Raw genomic sequence first — 15,205 nt, forward strand, 5'->3', positions numbered from 1 at the left:
AACATAAATAACTAAACTTATAGAATTATTACACCATTGAACCTAAACATGCATGCAAGAAACATTAACATTTAACCTAGAACCAATAAGCTTTCTTCCTTACATACTAATATGATACTTATGCATTCAGAGTTAAAAATACGTAAATAACTATGAAAATAACTTAGGGTTCATCAATATTTACCAGAGAGCTAAAACAAACGTAGGAGTTGGTTGAATACAACGAACCCAACTTCAAATAGGTTTTTAGACTTAAGCTTTTCAGAGAATGTAGAGGAAATCAAGAAGAAGATGAATGTAAAGAAAATGCAAAGTTTTTCAGTAAAGACACTGATATCCTTATATACCAAAGCACGAAAACAAGGTTTAGTGAAAGGATCAAATTATTCCACTAACACTCTTGATTTTCGTGATTAAGTGTAATTATCATCATTTAAGTCTTATCAACTAAAGTGCCTTAGTTCTATTCTAACTAGTTCTCACTTGGCTAACTAAATAATCTTATAAAATAATAAACAAATATATTAACTACAAACTTAACTAATTTGACTAAACTTTTGGGTGGCATATACTCAACAAAAGAATTTGCCAACCCAAAGATCTCGCCAAAACACGCTATTCACCAAAACAAAGGATTCACCAATTGGCACATAGATAAAATATTATACTTAGACAAAATTGACATTTTACTTTCTTAGAGCTACGCTTAATACCATAACAAAATAAGCAGTAACCAAATATAGAAACTTTTTCGGGTGAGCTGTTACAAAGGATGTTGAGTTTATGGGGGGAAGAAAAAGAATTAAGGACATTGTCTTTAAAGAAAAACATGTTGATATTCCTTAATACATTTTTTTATTGCTATTGATAGCAACAGACCATTATACCTAATATTGTTGAAGTAGTAACATTGGATCAAGACAATGTCATTGAACCTCTTCATCAAGTAACAAACGCTACAACCTCAAGAATGAATGTCATTAAAAAGGTTTACTACAAAAAGAGTTATAATGGCTTTAGTGGAATATTTTTACCTTGAGTTGCAATCAGATGGATGTTAATTCAATGGTTTCACAATGGTAACATTGGTGAGGCGATTTATAATGCAACTAGAAAACGTTGTGTCCAATTATGCAAAGTTAATGGTTTGCAAATTAAAGAAATCCATCTACGGGCTTAAGCGAGTCCCTCGTCAGTGGTGTTACAATATTTACCAAGTGATTATCTCATTTGGTTTTGAGATGGCCTTGGTTAATGAATGTATATATCACAAGTCCACTAGGAGTAAGCATAGTCTCAATCAGTGCCTCAAGAATGATTTTGAGATTATAGAAATGCATAAGATTCCCTACATTCAACAGTGGGAAGTCTAATGTATGTTCAGGTTTGTATGCGTTTGGATATTGCGTACATTGTTGGGGTGTGCAATTATTTGAGCAATTCGGGTATGGATAATTGGAAAGCAACCAAACAATTCATACATTATCTTCACAAAAAAAATATTACGTGCTCACATATTGGAGGTCTAATAAGTTAGAGATTGTCAGGTATACAGACTCTGATTTTAAAGGAATATGGATGCAAAATTGTCACTAAGGTGCAAATTGTGACAACAAATTGAAGTCCTTTATTCCAATAACAACAAGAGCACATCAAAGTCAAAGCATATAGACTTTAAATTCCTAGTTGTTAAAGTAAGAGTTTAGAGTGGTCAGGTGTCTATAAAGCATATTGGAACAAACTCCATAATTGCAAATCTGCTTACTAAAGAACTACCACCTAAGGTTTTTCATGAGCACACTACTCATATGGGTGTAATGTCATTTGAGGATATCCAATTTTAATTGATTCAGGTATGCTTCCGCATTTAGTTTTATTCTAGTATTGTTCTTGATGATCTGACATGACAGATCCTGATTTATAGTTTATTAAACTTTGTATCAGACTCCTACAGTTTTAACATGGCATCCCTCACCAACACCCTTGGATCTCCTTGTTTGACTTTTGGCACCATTCATTTTCTCATCGGGCGTTATGATGACACTTTAATCTATAGAATTTGAGCTTGCCCTTTCAATAAAGGCATCGACCTATATGACTTCAAGGAGTACTTGCACCACTCTTAAAAATCTATTCAAATAAATTTAAATTATAAAAATCATTTATACTAAACCCATTTGATTGATCAAGTAACTTAGTCCAACTCAATTCCAAAAAAATCCTGCAAATATATCAATCATGTTTATAAACTTGTCATAATATATGGTAGTATCAACCATTGGCAATAGATACAATAAGAGGGTGCTTGGTTAATGGAATGTAGGATTCCTTTTGGTAATAGGAATACCAAAATGTAAGATTACTGTGCACATTACGTATGTTACATTACCATATTTGGTTCGTTTGGTTGGAATATAAAATTTATTTTTTGATTGACAAAATGTAAACCTAAAACCACATTTCACTAAATTATTCTTATTATAGAATTTGTTCTTTTTTAACAAATTTTATTTCTTTAACATTAATTAAAAGATATTGATATGAAACTTCACGAAACTCTTTCATTGAATTCTAAAGCTTCATATTCTCATTTTTGTACAACATAAAGCATTTAACATAGTATTATTATAACAATTATTATCTGGTACATTATCAGTGGAAGTAAAATTTTTATAAGCAGGATAAAAATGATGATAAGTGTCTCATTTATTTATTGTTTAGATTTCTTTGGTTAAATAGCAAATAATAATCTTTATTATGATTAATATATTAATTCTCCTTCAAGTACAAACCTTGCCCAATTTTTTTTTTTTACAAATTTTATCCCATTATTTAAATACAAAAATCTTGATTCTTTTATTTTATCACTACATATCATTTTCTTTTTATTAAAAATATTTGAGATAATTTTTAAGTTTAGTTAATATATTATTTATATCAAATATGATAACCAATAACTTATCAATTTTTTTAATGTATTATGTTAAAATATTTTATTTTAATAATTATAGAAACATATTTACATAATATATTTATGATGTCATAAAATGAAGGGATAAAATTGTCTAAAATTTTAAAAAAGAAAAGACAAAATGTCAAAAATAAAAATTACGTATGGAATCTTATATTACGAGATATATTGAGATTCATGATGTATTCTAAGACCTTGACACTATTAAGAATACAAAATTATCGAATTACGAAACAAACGTAGAGAATATAAAATGACTTAAATTAAAAATCCTAAAAAAAAAAGAGAGTAAATTTAATAAAATGTATAAATTTTGATTTAAAAGAAAAAGGTTGTACCACTTAAATCAATTCCAACTACACCTTGATTTAAATGACTTGACAATCATTGAAAGCATGAAATCAAACTACTAATCAACATTTTGTCACTTCTTCCATTACTTTAAGTAATTAAATTTCATTTTTCCTACAAATTGACCACACAATAAATAATACCATTAGCTTTTAGTGACTATAACAACTCCATCTTCATCATCATGTTCTACAAATTGAAATAATTTAAAGAAAGGAAACCCTAAATTATGTGGACTGCCCAACTAAACAATTATATGTCTTGTTTCACTTTTGGTTAATATGCAAAGTAGTCCTTGTACTATATTACTTTTATTGTATTAGTATTTAAATTAAATTAAATTCACAACTACAAACCTAAGCTCATATTCTGTAACTTCTTTTATGTAAAAGTGAAGGAGTGACACATGGCAATGTAGGGTTGATAGGGTATAAAAGGAGGCACAAAGATGGTGTAGTAGGGTAAAAATACTATAGGGGTGCTTATATTAGGAGTCAGATTGTATTTTGCCCTATCTATTGAGAAAATAATAAATACGTTAGATGAAAGAGCAAACTGGTCATTCTACTAAAAGTTTCATCCATTTATGCTATTAAAAATTAGCATGAGATACACGTGATACGCCACGTATAACTGTTTGGTTATTTTGTCAGCCATGTTAGTTTTTAACAGTAGAAATAGATTAAAATTTTAATTGAAAGACCCAACTTACTATTTGATTTAACGTACATAAACTAATTTGCCCATTTTTTACTAAATGAGACAAAATGCAATTTATCTCTTAATATAAAGTTCTCCGTAATACTTTTACCGAGATAAAAGACATTTATTTCGAACAAAATAACTCGGTAAAATAAAGACCAAACAATCAAATACGTAAGTCTTTAACTTAATGAAACTAATTTATCGGGGTAACTTGTCAGTCGAACACAAATTTGAGTTTTTATTCCCAAATAATTTTTTACTTTAAATACTAATATGAACAACATATATAATTCAAGGATCAAAATAAATATTAACCCTTCTATTATCTTCCTTACGCCATCCAACTAATGTCTTATCCTCGTCTAAATCCTTCACCTAATTTGCCTTCTAATATTAAGATAAAGATTTAAAAAGAAGTTTTCCACATATTCCAAACCAACATTTTTTTTTATATATTCATGTCTATTTTACGGTTTACATTTGAGGTATGTGATTATTCTTCTCAACAATAATATTTCCAAAATTCAAATATACATTTTTTTATTGGGAGTAGGGACGAAGGCAAGGGAGCACAGAGTGGTCTTGCCCTCCTCCCCAAATAGTAGTTTTGTCATTTAACTCTTTAAATTTTTATGAAATTATATGTTAGTATAATGGTAAAATTACACTTTAACTCTCAATAATTTATTATTCATCTTTAATTCTCTTAAAGTAAGTTTTTAACTTCGTTCCTAATTAGGAATACAATGTATTTTACCATTAGAAAATAAACGTAAGATATGTATGTGTATATCCTATAGTTAAACAAGAAACACACAAGAAATGTGACAAATAAACTATATTTGGAGCACAACAAAACCCCCCAAAAGTTGGCTACTAAAACAGGATAGTAATAAAATGGTGACAAGATGAACAACTGAAGTAGAGTTTCTTATGTTCAAAAGAATAAAAAGAGTAGAGCTTCTTAATCTTTGCTTAAATGGGTTATTTGATGGAGACCAATGAAGCATTGATTGCATGATCATAGGAACTTGGTTGGATTTTGATTATACAAGAAAAGGGGTAGGTTGCTGTATTTTTTTATGATTTTTTTAAGTCATATTTTCACCAACCATATAAAAAATTATTTAATAAATAAGTTTAGTTTTTAAATTTTATAAAATGGTTAATAAGAATTTGTAAATAATGTGTAGATTCTTACTCCATATTTTAATTATATCATGTATAAACCCTGTCCTAATATATTTTAATTTCAGTTCGAATGTGTATTATAATAGTTAATTATGGTTATAAGTATTCAGCTCTATAATTAGAATTATACTTCTATTTGTAACTTAAAAAAACCATGTAATAATCTATTAATATATATATAATTAATCTATGCATAAACTTATAAAATTATCAATAAATAAAACAATAAAATAACACTTTCACCTTAAATTTATAATCTAATTTCAACCCTAATAAATTTTATTATGTCACCCATCTCTGTGTAAGCCTTGGTAGTTCAATTCATAGAATTAAATTATTCAATTAAAATATTAAATATTTGACTTTTTGGTAAATTAAATATGTGATTTGATATTGAATTAATATCATATATGGTAAGAAAATATCTAACATGGCAATAAATTAACAAAAAGTCGTATTTAGCATAGACTTGTTCATAGATTGGGCCATCCAATCTAGCCCGAAGGCTCGCTCAAAAAGTGAGAATGTTTGAGTAAAAATATAGACTTAAAAAATGAGACTGACAAAAAAAAGAATAATGCCCTTTTAAAAACAGGTTGGGCATTGGGTAAAGCTTTTTCGGCCCAGCCCAAATATGTAAAAAAAAAATTACAGTTTCTTTTTGTTGTTTTTTACTCTTTTTTTTTTGCTTTTTTTTACTATTTTGTTACCATTTCACTATTATATTGTTACCATTTTGTTGTTATTATATAACTCTTATTTTATTGTTAATTTTGTTACTATTTTAGAGTTATTTGCTTGTTAATTTGCACCTATCTTAGTGTTATTTAAGTATACATATGTTTTTTAAATTTATTTTCAATTTGTTGAGAAACATTTATTTTAATGTTTTTAGAATTTTTTATTTATTATATTTTTTTAAAAAAATATATAAAAAATAATATGAGATGAGTTAAGCCAAACCCGAGTTTTAGCATTTTTATTCGGGTCGAAATTGGACAAAATTTTAAGCCCATTTTTCGGGTTAAGCCCAGGCCTAAAACTTTGGTTGGGCTCGGCCAAACCCATGATCACCTCTAAATTTAGCTTAGTGGTATTGTTTTTATTGCATGATTAAATTTTTAAAAAATTAAAATTTTATCATTTAGGCGATAAAAAATCATTTATGAGAATAAATTTAATAAAAATAATAAAGAAAAAGGTTAAAATATTCTTTATAAATTTGAAATTTAATCCCTCTATTTTTATTTCTAGAAATTAAATCTTTATACTTTTCGAGTTTTAAAACTCGGGTTCAATTATTAACGTCACTTTAAAAACAATTTTGTTAAATTCACTGATGTAATATTTTGAAATTAGAAAATACTCACTCAGTAACCATATAACAAAACAATGTTGTAATGAACCTGAATTTAACAGAAAAACTTTAACGGTGTTAGCAATTGGACTTACATTTTTAAATTTGAAAAGTATTTAGACTATATTCCTTGAAATAAACATAGGGGATTAAATTCTAAATGTACAAAAAGTACGGAGACTTAAAGCACATTTTAACCCCCAAAAACTATATATTAAATCTTAGCTCAAGTGATATCGTTGTTATTGCAACAATTAAAAAAACGTAAGGTCGAGTGTGACTTGAAGGTTATAGGTAAAAGTAAACTTTATATAAAAAATTAGGTAAAAATACCATGGAGTCCCCTGTATTAGGAATTATATTGCATTTTGCCTCCTCTACAAAAAAATGACAAATTAGTTCATATACGTTAGTTCAAAGAGCATATTGGTCATTTCTGTTAAAAATTTCATCCATTTGTATAGTTAAAAATCGGCATAACTGATGAAATAAACAGAAAAATATATATGACATGCCATTTGTACATCATACTGACGCACATGGTAGAAATAGATGAAAATTTTAATGGGAAGACCAATTTGCTCTTTAGTTTAACTTAGAGAGCCTAATTTGCTATTTTTTAATAGAAAAGAGCAAAATGTAATCTAACTTTTAATATAAGAACTTTCATAATACTTTTATCAAAAAAAAATTATGTTGATTGAACCAAACTCAACTTTTCAACACTAATAATACCAACAATAATAAGATTAGAAAAATATGGAAATATGTAGAGTTGATGCATGTGAACTTGTGATTGTATTGTTCAAATGTTTGGACTTTATGTATAAGAAAAAAGTCTAAATAAATCAATATCCTAATAATACAAGAAATCTTGAATAAGGGGCCATGCCATTAATGTGATTAAAATACTTTTAATGTTAGGCACTATATTTAATGAAGCCTAATTTGAAAGAGCTTGGAATACTCAGTACCGAAAGAGGACTTAACCAAACTGTCAGCTGCCCTTTTCGCGTCTCTGCTAATGCAACGGAACACCAAACTGTGCTCCCACGGCAGCTTTAGGCCATCGTACATCGCCCATGCCTCGTATCGCATCACAGCACAATGACCAAACTTTTAGTTGTATCCAAGCTTGAGAAAATTGAGACAGAATGTTTAGTTCAATTAATAGCTTTCTTAAATGAGTATTTATTTTTAGTGCAGTACATTTAATTTTTTTTATCTCAATTTATAATATTTAATTTTATTATATCGTTGATTAAAAGTGTAGACACGTCAATCTAAAAGTAATGTCAAATCCTAAACTAAAATCCCAAATTCAGTAAATGAAATTAATACACTTTTTAGACATTTTAGCTCAACCTCTTGGAAAAAATTGAAAAACCAAACATAAATAGGACAGCATCAATATTGTCTGCTTGTGGTTGACCATTTTGAATCCCACGCGCTCCCATTGGAAAGTGGGGCCGAAATTCCAGCTCTTTCCTTTGTTACCCTTTATACTTTAACCTCTTTTCACTTTGGAAACTACAGCTGCTCTTCTGCCACTCTCTCCCCTCCTCTTGCTACTGCCCTTTTTTCTCTGTTGCACCAAAAACTAGAAGGGAAGGGTAGGACTCACTTTTTGTAGAGAACAAAGCAAAAAAATTAGAAGAAAAAAAAAAACCCAAAAACCAAAGTGTTTTTGACATTGGCTTTTTGATAAATACTTGTATTAGATAGGTACCCTTGTTTACTTTCCTCTCTTTTTTCTTCCATTTTCAAGGCTTTTCTTGGGGGTAAATTTCAAAGACTAGAACAAAAAAGAAGAGGGTTTTGGTTTTGGAGGATATAGGTGAAAAGAAAGACAAGGAAATTTGTGGAGTATATGGAGTTCTTGTGTTTGTGAAAAGGAAAGGTTCTTGTTTTGAGCATTGTTTTAAAGCTAAAATATGAGGTGAGTTATGGTTTTGAAGTGCAGCTTTATGATCTGTGGGATGTTAGAAAGCAAAGAAAAGAATTGGTTTTTGGAGCATAATAACCATTTGAAGATGTCTTGGGTTCGTCATCATAATCATCTGCAAATCAAGCAAAAAGATGGTTACTTTCAGTATCCACCACCTCTCCCTCCATCATCATCGTCATCATCATCTTCAAACCCTTCACCATCATCTTCTGGTACTAAAATTAGTCCTGCTGTTCTTTTCATTATAGTAATTTTAGCTGTTCTATTTTTCATCTCTGGTCTCCTCCACCTGCTTGTTAGATTTCTTATAAAACATCCATCTTCATCTACATCTTCACAATCTAATAGATACCCTGAAATATCTACCTCTGATGCTCTTCAAAGACAGCTACAACAACTGTTTCATCTCCATGATTCTGGTTTAGATCAAGCTTTTATTGATGCTTTACCTGTTTTTCAATACAAAGAAATAGTTGGTTTAAAAGAGCCCTTCGATTGTGCTGTTTGTTTGTGTGAATTTTCTGAGAAAGATAAACTGAGGTTGCTTCCTATGTGTAGCCATGCTTTTCATATAAACTGTATTGACACCTGGCTCTTGTCAAACTCAACATGCCCTCTTTGTAGAGGTACCCTTTTCACTCCTGGGTTTTCAATGGAGAATCCAGTTTTTGATTTTGATGACTTAAGGGAAGATGAAGGGTGTGTTGGTAATGGTGAAAATGGATATACCCCTAGTCAAAAAACAGTGGAAATGGAAGAAATTGTTGTTGACAAAGGGGTTTTACCTGTTAGGCTTGGGAAATTCAGAAGGATAAATGGTGAACCAGATGAAGCAGGTGGTGAAACCAGTAGCAGCAACTTAGATGCAAGGAGGTGTTTTTCAATGGGTTCTTATCAATATGTGCTGGCCAAGTCAGATCTAAGGGTTACCCTCTCTGGTGGTCAACAACACCATAGCCATGATATTAAGCATTCATCAGCTGAAAGAGATGCAGAAGAGAAAAAGATCAGTAATATGAGTAAAGGTGAAAGCTTTTCAGTTTCAAAGATCTGGCTTTGGTCTAAGAAAGGCAAATTCTCAACTTCATCAGAATCCCAAACTGGTATGACATCTTCTCTTAACTCAGACTTGCCATGGCTGAAGAAAACACAAGAACAATGAAAGCTTATTATGCTTTTAGTTCTTATGTCACATGTTTCTTGTTCTGAAATCTGAAACTTAAAAAAAAAAAAAAAAGGGAGAAGAACTACTCACCATAGCCATTTGCTTTTGTTTTAAAAACATGAATGGAATGAGAGGATTAGAATTCATGTAGGAAAAAAGGGCCATTCGTTGTACTACTCAAACTCATGTCATATTTATGTAAAACAAGATATTTCATACAAATATTTTCTATGGTTATGCATATCTTAGGGATCTAATATCATTTGTTCTTTTAGTATCATCACAGCTTTGTGTGGTTACCTCACTGGTTAATTCTTCATGTAGAAGGTTATGGTAAGTAAAATTGTATGTTTTAAGGTTGAAATGGTTCTAATTTTTCCATAAAATTTCCCCTTGGATCATATTTTTATCTCATATTTCATGATGGTTAAAAACAATTACTTTAGGATGATGGAGTCCCTTGTAGAAGAATACATTTTGCCTTTCTTTACTCAAAAAAATGAACAAATTAATCTCTCTATATTAGATCAAAGAGCAAATTAATTCTTCTGTGTCAAAAATTTTATCTATTTCTAATGTTAAAAATTAGTTTTTAAACCTTAGAATGAGGTGCTTGTCAAGTGTAATTATTTAGTTATTCCATTTGTCATGTCAATTTTTAATAGCAGAAATGAATAAAATTTTAGTAGAAATGATTTTTTTTAATCTAATATATAAAGATTAATTTATTAATTTTTTTTAATAATATGAGTTTTAATAGCTTTTCTGGATGATGTGATATCCTAAAATGGTGCATGAGTTGGTAATTTTGTAGGGACTGTGAGCTGCAGTCTCTCTGTTTCCCTTTTGGATTTTTGATATAAAATATCTTATTTCACTCTTTTTGGTCAAATGTTATGTACTTAATTGAGTAGTTTCAATGCAAAACTAGGATGATGTCTCATAAATTCAGGTAATCATAATTCGACTTCAAGATGCAAAATGATATATACATAGACATAAAACAAATATATATCTATATAAACACAAAATAATTGTTTAAATGCATAAATGATAACAAACAGGGTTGATTTATGTAATTTTTTTAGCCTTTTCTGTTTTATAAATATTTTAATCAGCCCTTTTGGGAGAATGTGCACTCAAATCTGTTTATGCAGATTGATTAAAGGGTAATGATGGTGGGATCCATGAAAGCAAGCTGTGCAAAAAGTTTTTTTATTTTTTTTTATTTTTTTATGTATAATCTTGTAATCAGACCCTTTAATTCAAAATCTTGCCTTATAGCAGTAGAATGCACAGCTAAATTGTGGGTCATGTTTTTGTTCTTCCCATGTGCCCCTTGTTGCATTAACACTAAACAATTCCCAGTTTTTTAATGATGATTTTGGATCCTACATATCAACATTAAAATCTAATATAAAATATGAAGATAAAAATATTTTATAACATGTAAAAATATATGAATTTGACACAAATATCTTTGTAGTTGGATATAGTTAATAATTAAGCTTTATTGAAAAGCGCTTTTGAAAAGTATTGTGATTGGTATTATTATCAAAACATAGTTGATGATAACGGAAAATAAAAAAAAAGTTAATAAGTTATTTAATATTTAAATAATTTAATGCAATAATGTGTAAATTTGTACCTCAATGTGGGCATTATAGATGGTGAAATTGCTGCAAGATTGAGGAAGTGTTTACACTTTAAATAGGAATCTAAGGGTCAAAGGGAGAGCAGAAAGAAAGAAAGATGAAACCAATGATGAAAATAAATATTTAGGGTATATCTGTTGTTTAAACAATAGAAGAATATGGCATAGATCCTTACATATCATATAAAACTCTCCCACCCCACATGAGTTGAGAGGAAGTGTCCAACAAAGGCTATTGAGAAGCAGAGATGATCATGCAATCATCTCCTAAGATCCAAAGGAAGCAGAAGACAGGCAGAGCAGCCAATGAGAATGTGTTAAAATTATTGGTGGGTTCCACATTGGGGCCTGTTAGAATCATGTGAGGACTTATTTCATTTGACTAATATTAATTTGGTACACTTTTGTCTATTTCACAAAGGGTTAAGCCCAACCCACTTTCAAAATTTTCACACCCAAATGTCAACATGACTGAAATCAAGTATATGATATTGCCAAAATCTAGAAGGCTAATTTTATTTAAAAATTAATTTTTCTTTAAAAAATTTCATTTATTTTTGTTATTAAAAATTATTTTTATATATTAATATAAGATACATGTTACACGTTATGTGCCACTATTTGCTTATTTCGTCACAATAAAATTTTTAATAAAAATAATGAAATAACTTTTTTATTTAATATGTAAAATATAATTTTACTCTTGCTCTGATTCTTTTGAATTTTCTATTTCACAGAATTAATTAAGCTAAATAATGGTATATATGCAACATGATGAGGTTCAGAAAAGTCGATAATATTGTCTTAAAAGATGAGACATAGTGATTAGACAACTGCCATAGCTAGATTGACAGCATAAACCAAAATGTGGATGGCTCTTATTAGAGAAGTTAGAAATCTTCCATTAATCAATCGATTTAATTTGGTCAGAGGTTGAATAATAATATTTTAAAAATTAATTATCAGTTAATTCGATTTAAAATTAAGTAATTAATTAAATTAATTAAATTAATCGAAATTAATAATTAATAATACAAATTATATATAGTTTTAATTCAGTTAATTCGAATAATTCAATTAAATGAACATTATAAATTTATTTATTTTTATATATATTTTATTCTTGTTTTAACCAAAAAAACAAAAAAAAATATAAATTTCGGTTAACCAACTGAACTAACCGAAATATTTTGGTTCGGTTAATTTTTTTTAAAATTAGTTTAATTAACGGTTAAAAGATTAAAAGATTCAATTAATTTGGTTAATACTAAATCAATTCAATTAACCGTTTAAATCAAACAAACAAATAATGCAAAGCTATTACTAATTTATTCTATTCAAGCAATAAAGCTATGTAATATCTATTATATATCTTTTTCATTCCTAACATATAACTATTACGTTACTATTATATTCCATTCCAGTGAACCAAACCTACTATTAAGGTTGTTTTAATCTTGTATCTGAATTAAGACTAGGCTCCCATGCTTGATAGTTGTGAGTCGGCTTATTCAAAGGGCTAAGTTATTGGCCTAAATTCAAAGGCCTCCTCGAAATTGAGGGCTTAGATAAAAACATTAGGCTTAAAAATATGTTTGAGTAAAAAATTAAACTTGATTAAAATATGAATATGCTTGGACAAAATTGTAAGCTTATATTTTGTGTTAAACCAGACTTGGACGAATATAAAATGTGTTAATATTATTTTTAAGTTGGGGCCGACTCATGAGCTCCTTTAGTTGCAATTGTTATCGCTATTGAAAAAGAAGATGCTTTTCTAAGAGTTAAAGTTTAGCATGATTCTAATTTCATTTATCTCAATCCCACCCCTATGATTTGACCTATTTAATTAAAAGAATGAAAAGAGAGAAATGTGTGGGGGTTTTGAGATTTGTATTGCAATACCATTGACTTAAAAAGTATTTAAAAAGAAATTCAGAAAAAATATATTAAAAATTAGCTAACAGGAAACCTGTGAGTCTTTCTTCTTCTTTTTTCATGCTGCGATTCACAACTTGTGGTAAAACACAAATAATTATGTTTTTTTTGTCACTTAATTATGAAAAATTATAAAGTGGTCATCTAATTATTAGAAAATTTCTTTCTTTAGTCACTTAACTATGAAAAATTATAAAATAATCACTCAACTATCCGATTTTGTCTTTTTTGGACACCCAATTATATTAGATTTTTGGGTGTTTTAATTTTTACATTAGTCAATTGATGACCAAAAATGAAAAGAATTCATAATTAGATTACCTCTAGTGTAATTTACTATTTAAAAAATTATGTATATTATAAATTGATTTTTATATTTTTGAAATCAAAATTAAATAAAATAATATATTATTGTTAAATACTAATTAGTAATTTGAAAAATCTTGTTAAAAGCGAATCTTTTAATAGATCAAGGCTAGTCTGGGTATTAAAAAAAGAGTTTCATTTCTTTATAAACTAAAATTAAAATTAAAATATTTTTATGTTGAATAAATGGTTAATATATATATGCAGGATTTGTATTTATTATTTGAATTTTTTTTTACACCTAATTGATATTTTCTACTATTCTCGAATTAACAGTTGCATAAAAAGTGAGCTCTAATTCAAAGAATCGAACACAAGACAAAACCAAACAGAAAATTTTCAACTCTCTGAATCTATATTATAATTAGTAGATGATGAGAATTATAATCACTCTTAGTCCCACGCTGCCACCCCTAGCCCTATTTGGGTCCATATCACTACCTCATACCTCATCCAATTTTTAAACCTTACTTTTTTTTTTATTTTAAGTAAAAAAAAAAGGTAGGCTCAAATATTTAATTAACCAAATAATTAAATAAATCTCCAAATTAATTATCAATTTAATTAAATAATTTATATAACTCAAATCTAATTTCGTGAAAATTATTTCGACTTTCTTATATTAAAATTTACATACAAATTTATATAATTATTGGAATGAAATTCAACTATAATACCTACATTTTAATTTTCTCTTTAAACTTAATTATTTTTGTTTACTCATCCAATTAAATTCCCAAAAAATTAAATTAATTACAAGTCATGTTACATCATTTCACTTTTTATGTTGTGTCCCAACTTCATATTCTAACCTCAGTTGGAAAAAGTGTTACGTAGAGCTTTACATATCTATCAGATTCTTTTTTCAGCATTAATATTTTAAAAAAGGTTTTCAATTTTAAAATAATTTATTATTAAAAAGATATAGTTCTCGCAACATCGTGCTCCCTACATACTAGAGATCTCTATCTACGTAGTCATTCATGCCTTGGCTATATGTGGATGATTTTAATGAACTAGTCGGAGCTTTGAAAAACCTGGGACCAAATTGCACGACAATCAAGAAATGGAGAATTTTCGTTTGACATTAGATGATTATAGGCTACGTCATATTGGTTTTCATGGGAGGTGGTACACTTAGGAAAAAGGTTTTTCAGCTTAAACCAGTGCCCGAGAGGGGCTTAACAGAGGTGGTGGGAGTTATTTCCAAACTATCGTTTAGATCATTATGACATTTTGGTTAATATAATGAGGTTGAGGCAAAATCAAGACGCCAATTGTGGTGAACTCATTCGATGAATTTGGACTGGACAAAAGTAGTGAAAGTGCCTTAGATACGGTGGTTTGTAAAGAAGCTTAGATGTGAAGGTGGGATTAGGGTCGAAGGAAGGAACGTAGCAACACCATTGATACTCATAAAAAAAACAATTGCCGATAATGGTAATTTGTTAAAAGCCAAAGAGGTTCATCTAACCTTAAATGAACTTTGAGAAAGATGACTAGTATTGGAGAGTACTGTAGGCAAGTGTCATGAGTCGTGCAAATGAGGACGCGGTCAA

The 15,205-nt window shown here is 28.8% G+C and overlaps 1 protein-coding gene across 1 annotated transcript; it reads left to right on the plus strand.

Annotated features, from left to right (window-relative positions):
- The first annotated feature begins 8,096 nt into the window (after positions 1-8,096).
- Positions 8,097-9,910, plus strand: LOC107958577 (RING-H2 finger protein ATL46). The gene has a single exon (XM_016894388.2). It carries the CDS (start codon positions 8,522-8,524, stop codon positions 9,683-9,685), a length of 1,164 nt encoding a protein of 387 aa, XP_016749877.1. The 5' UTR covers positions 8,097-8,521; the 3' UTR covers positions 9,686-9,910.
- The last annotated feature ends 5,295 nt before the right edge of the window (positions 9,911-15,205 follow it).

The sequence above is a fragment of the Gossypium hirsutum genome, chromosome D07 (assembly GCF_007990345.1).
Source record: "Gossypium hirsutum isolate 1008001.06 chromosome D07, Gossypium_hirsutum_v2.1, whole genome shotgun sequence".
Classification (NCBI taxonomy): domain Eukaryota; kingdom Viridiplantae; phylum Streptophyta; class Magnoliopsida; order Malvales; family Malvaceae; genus Gossypium; species Gossypium hirsutum.

What these genes read in the sequence shown, in the direction of transcription:
- LOC107958577 (XM_016894388.2), top strand. Translation starts at nt 8,522, where the DNA reads ATGGTTTTGAAGTGCAGCTTTATGATCTGTGGGATGTTAGAAAGCAAA.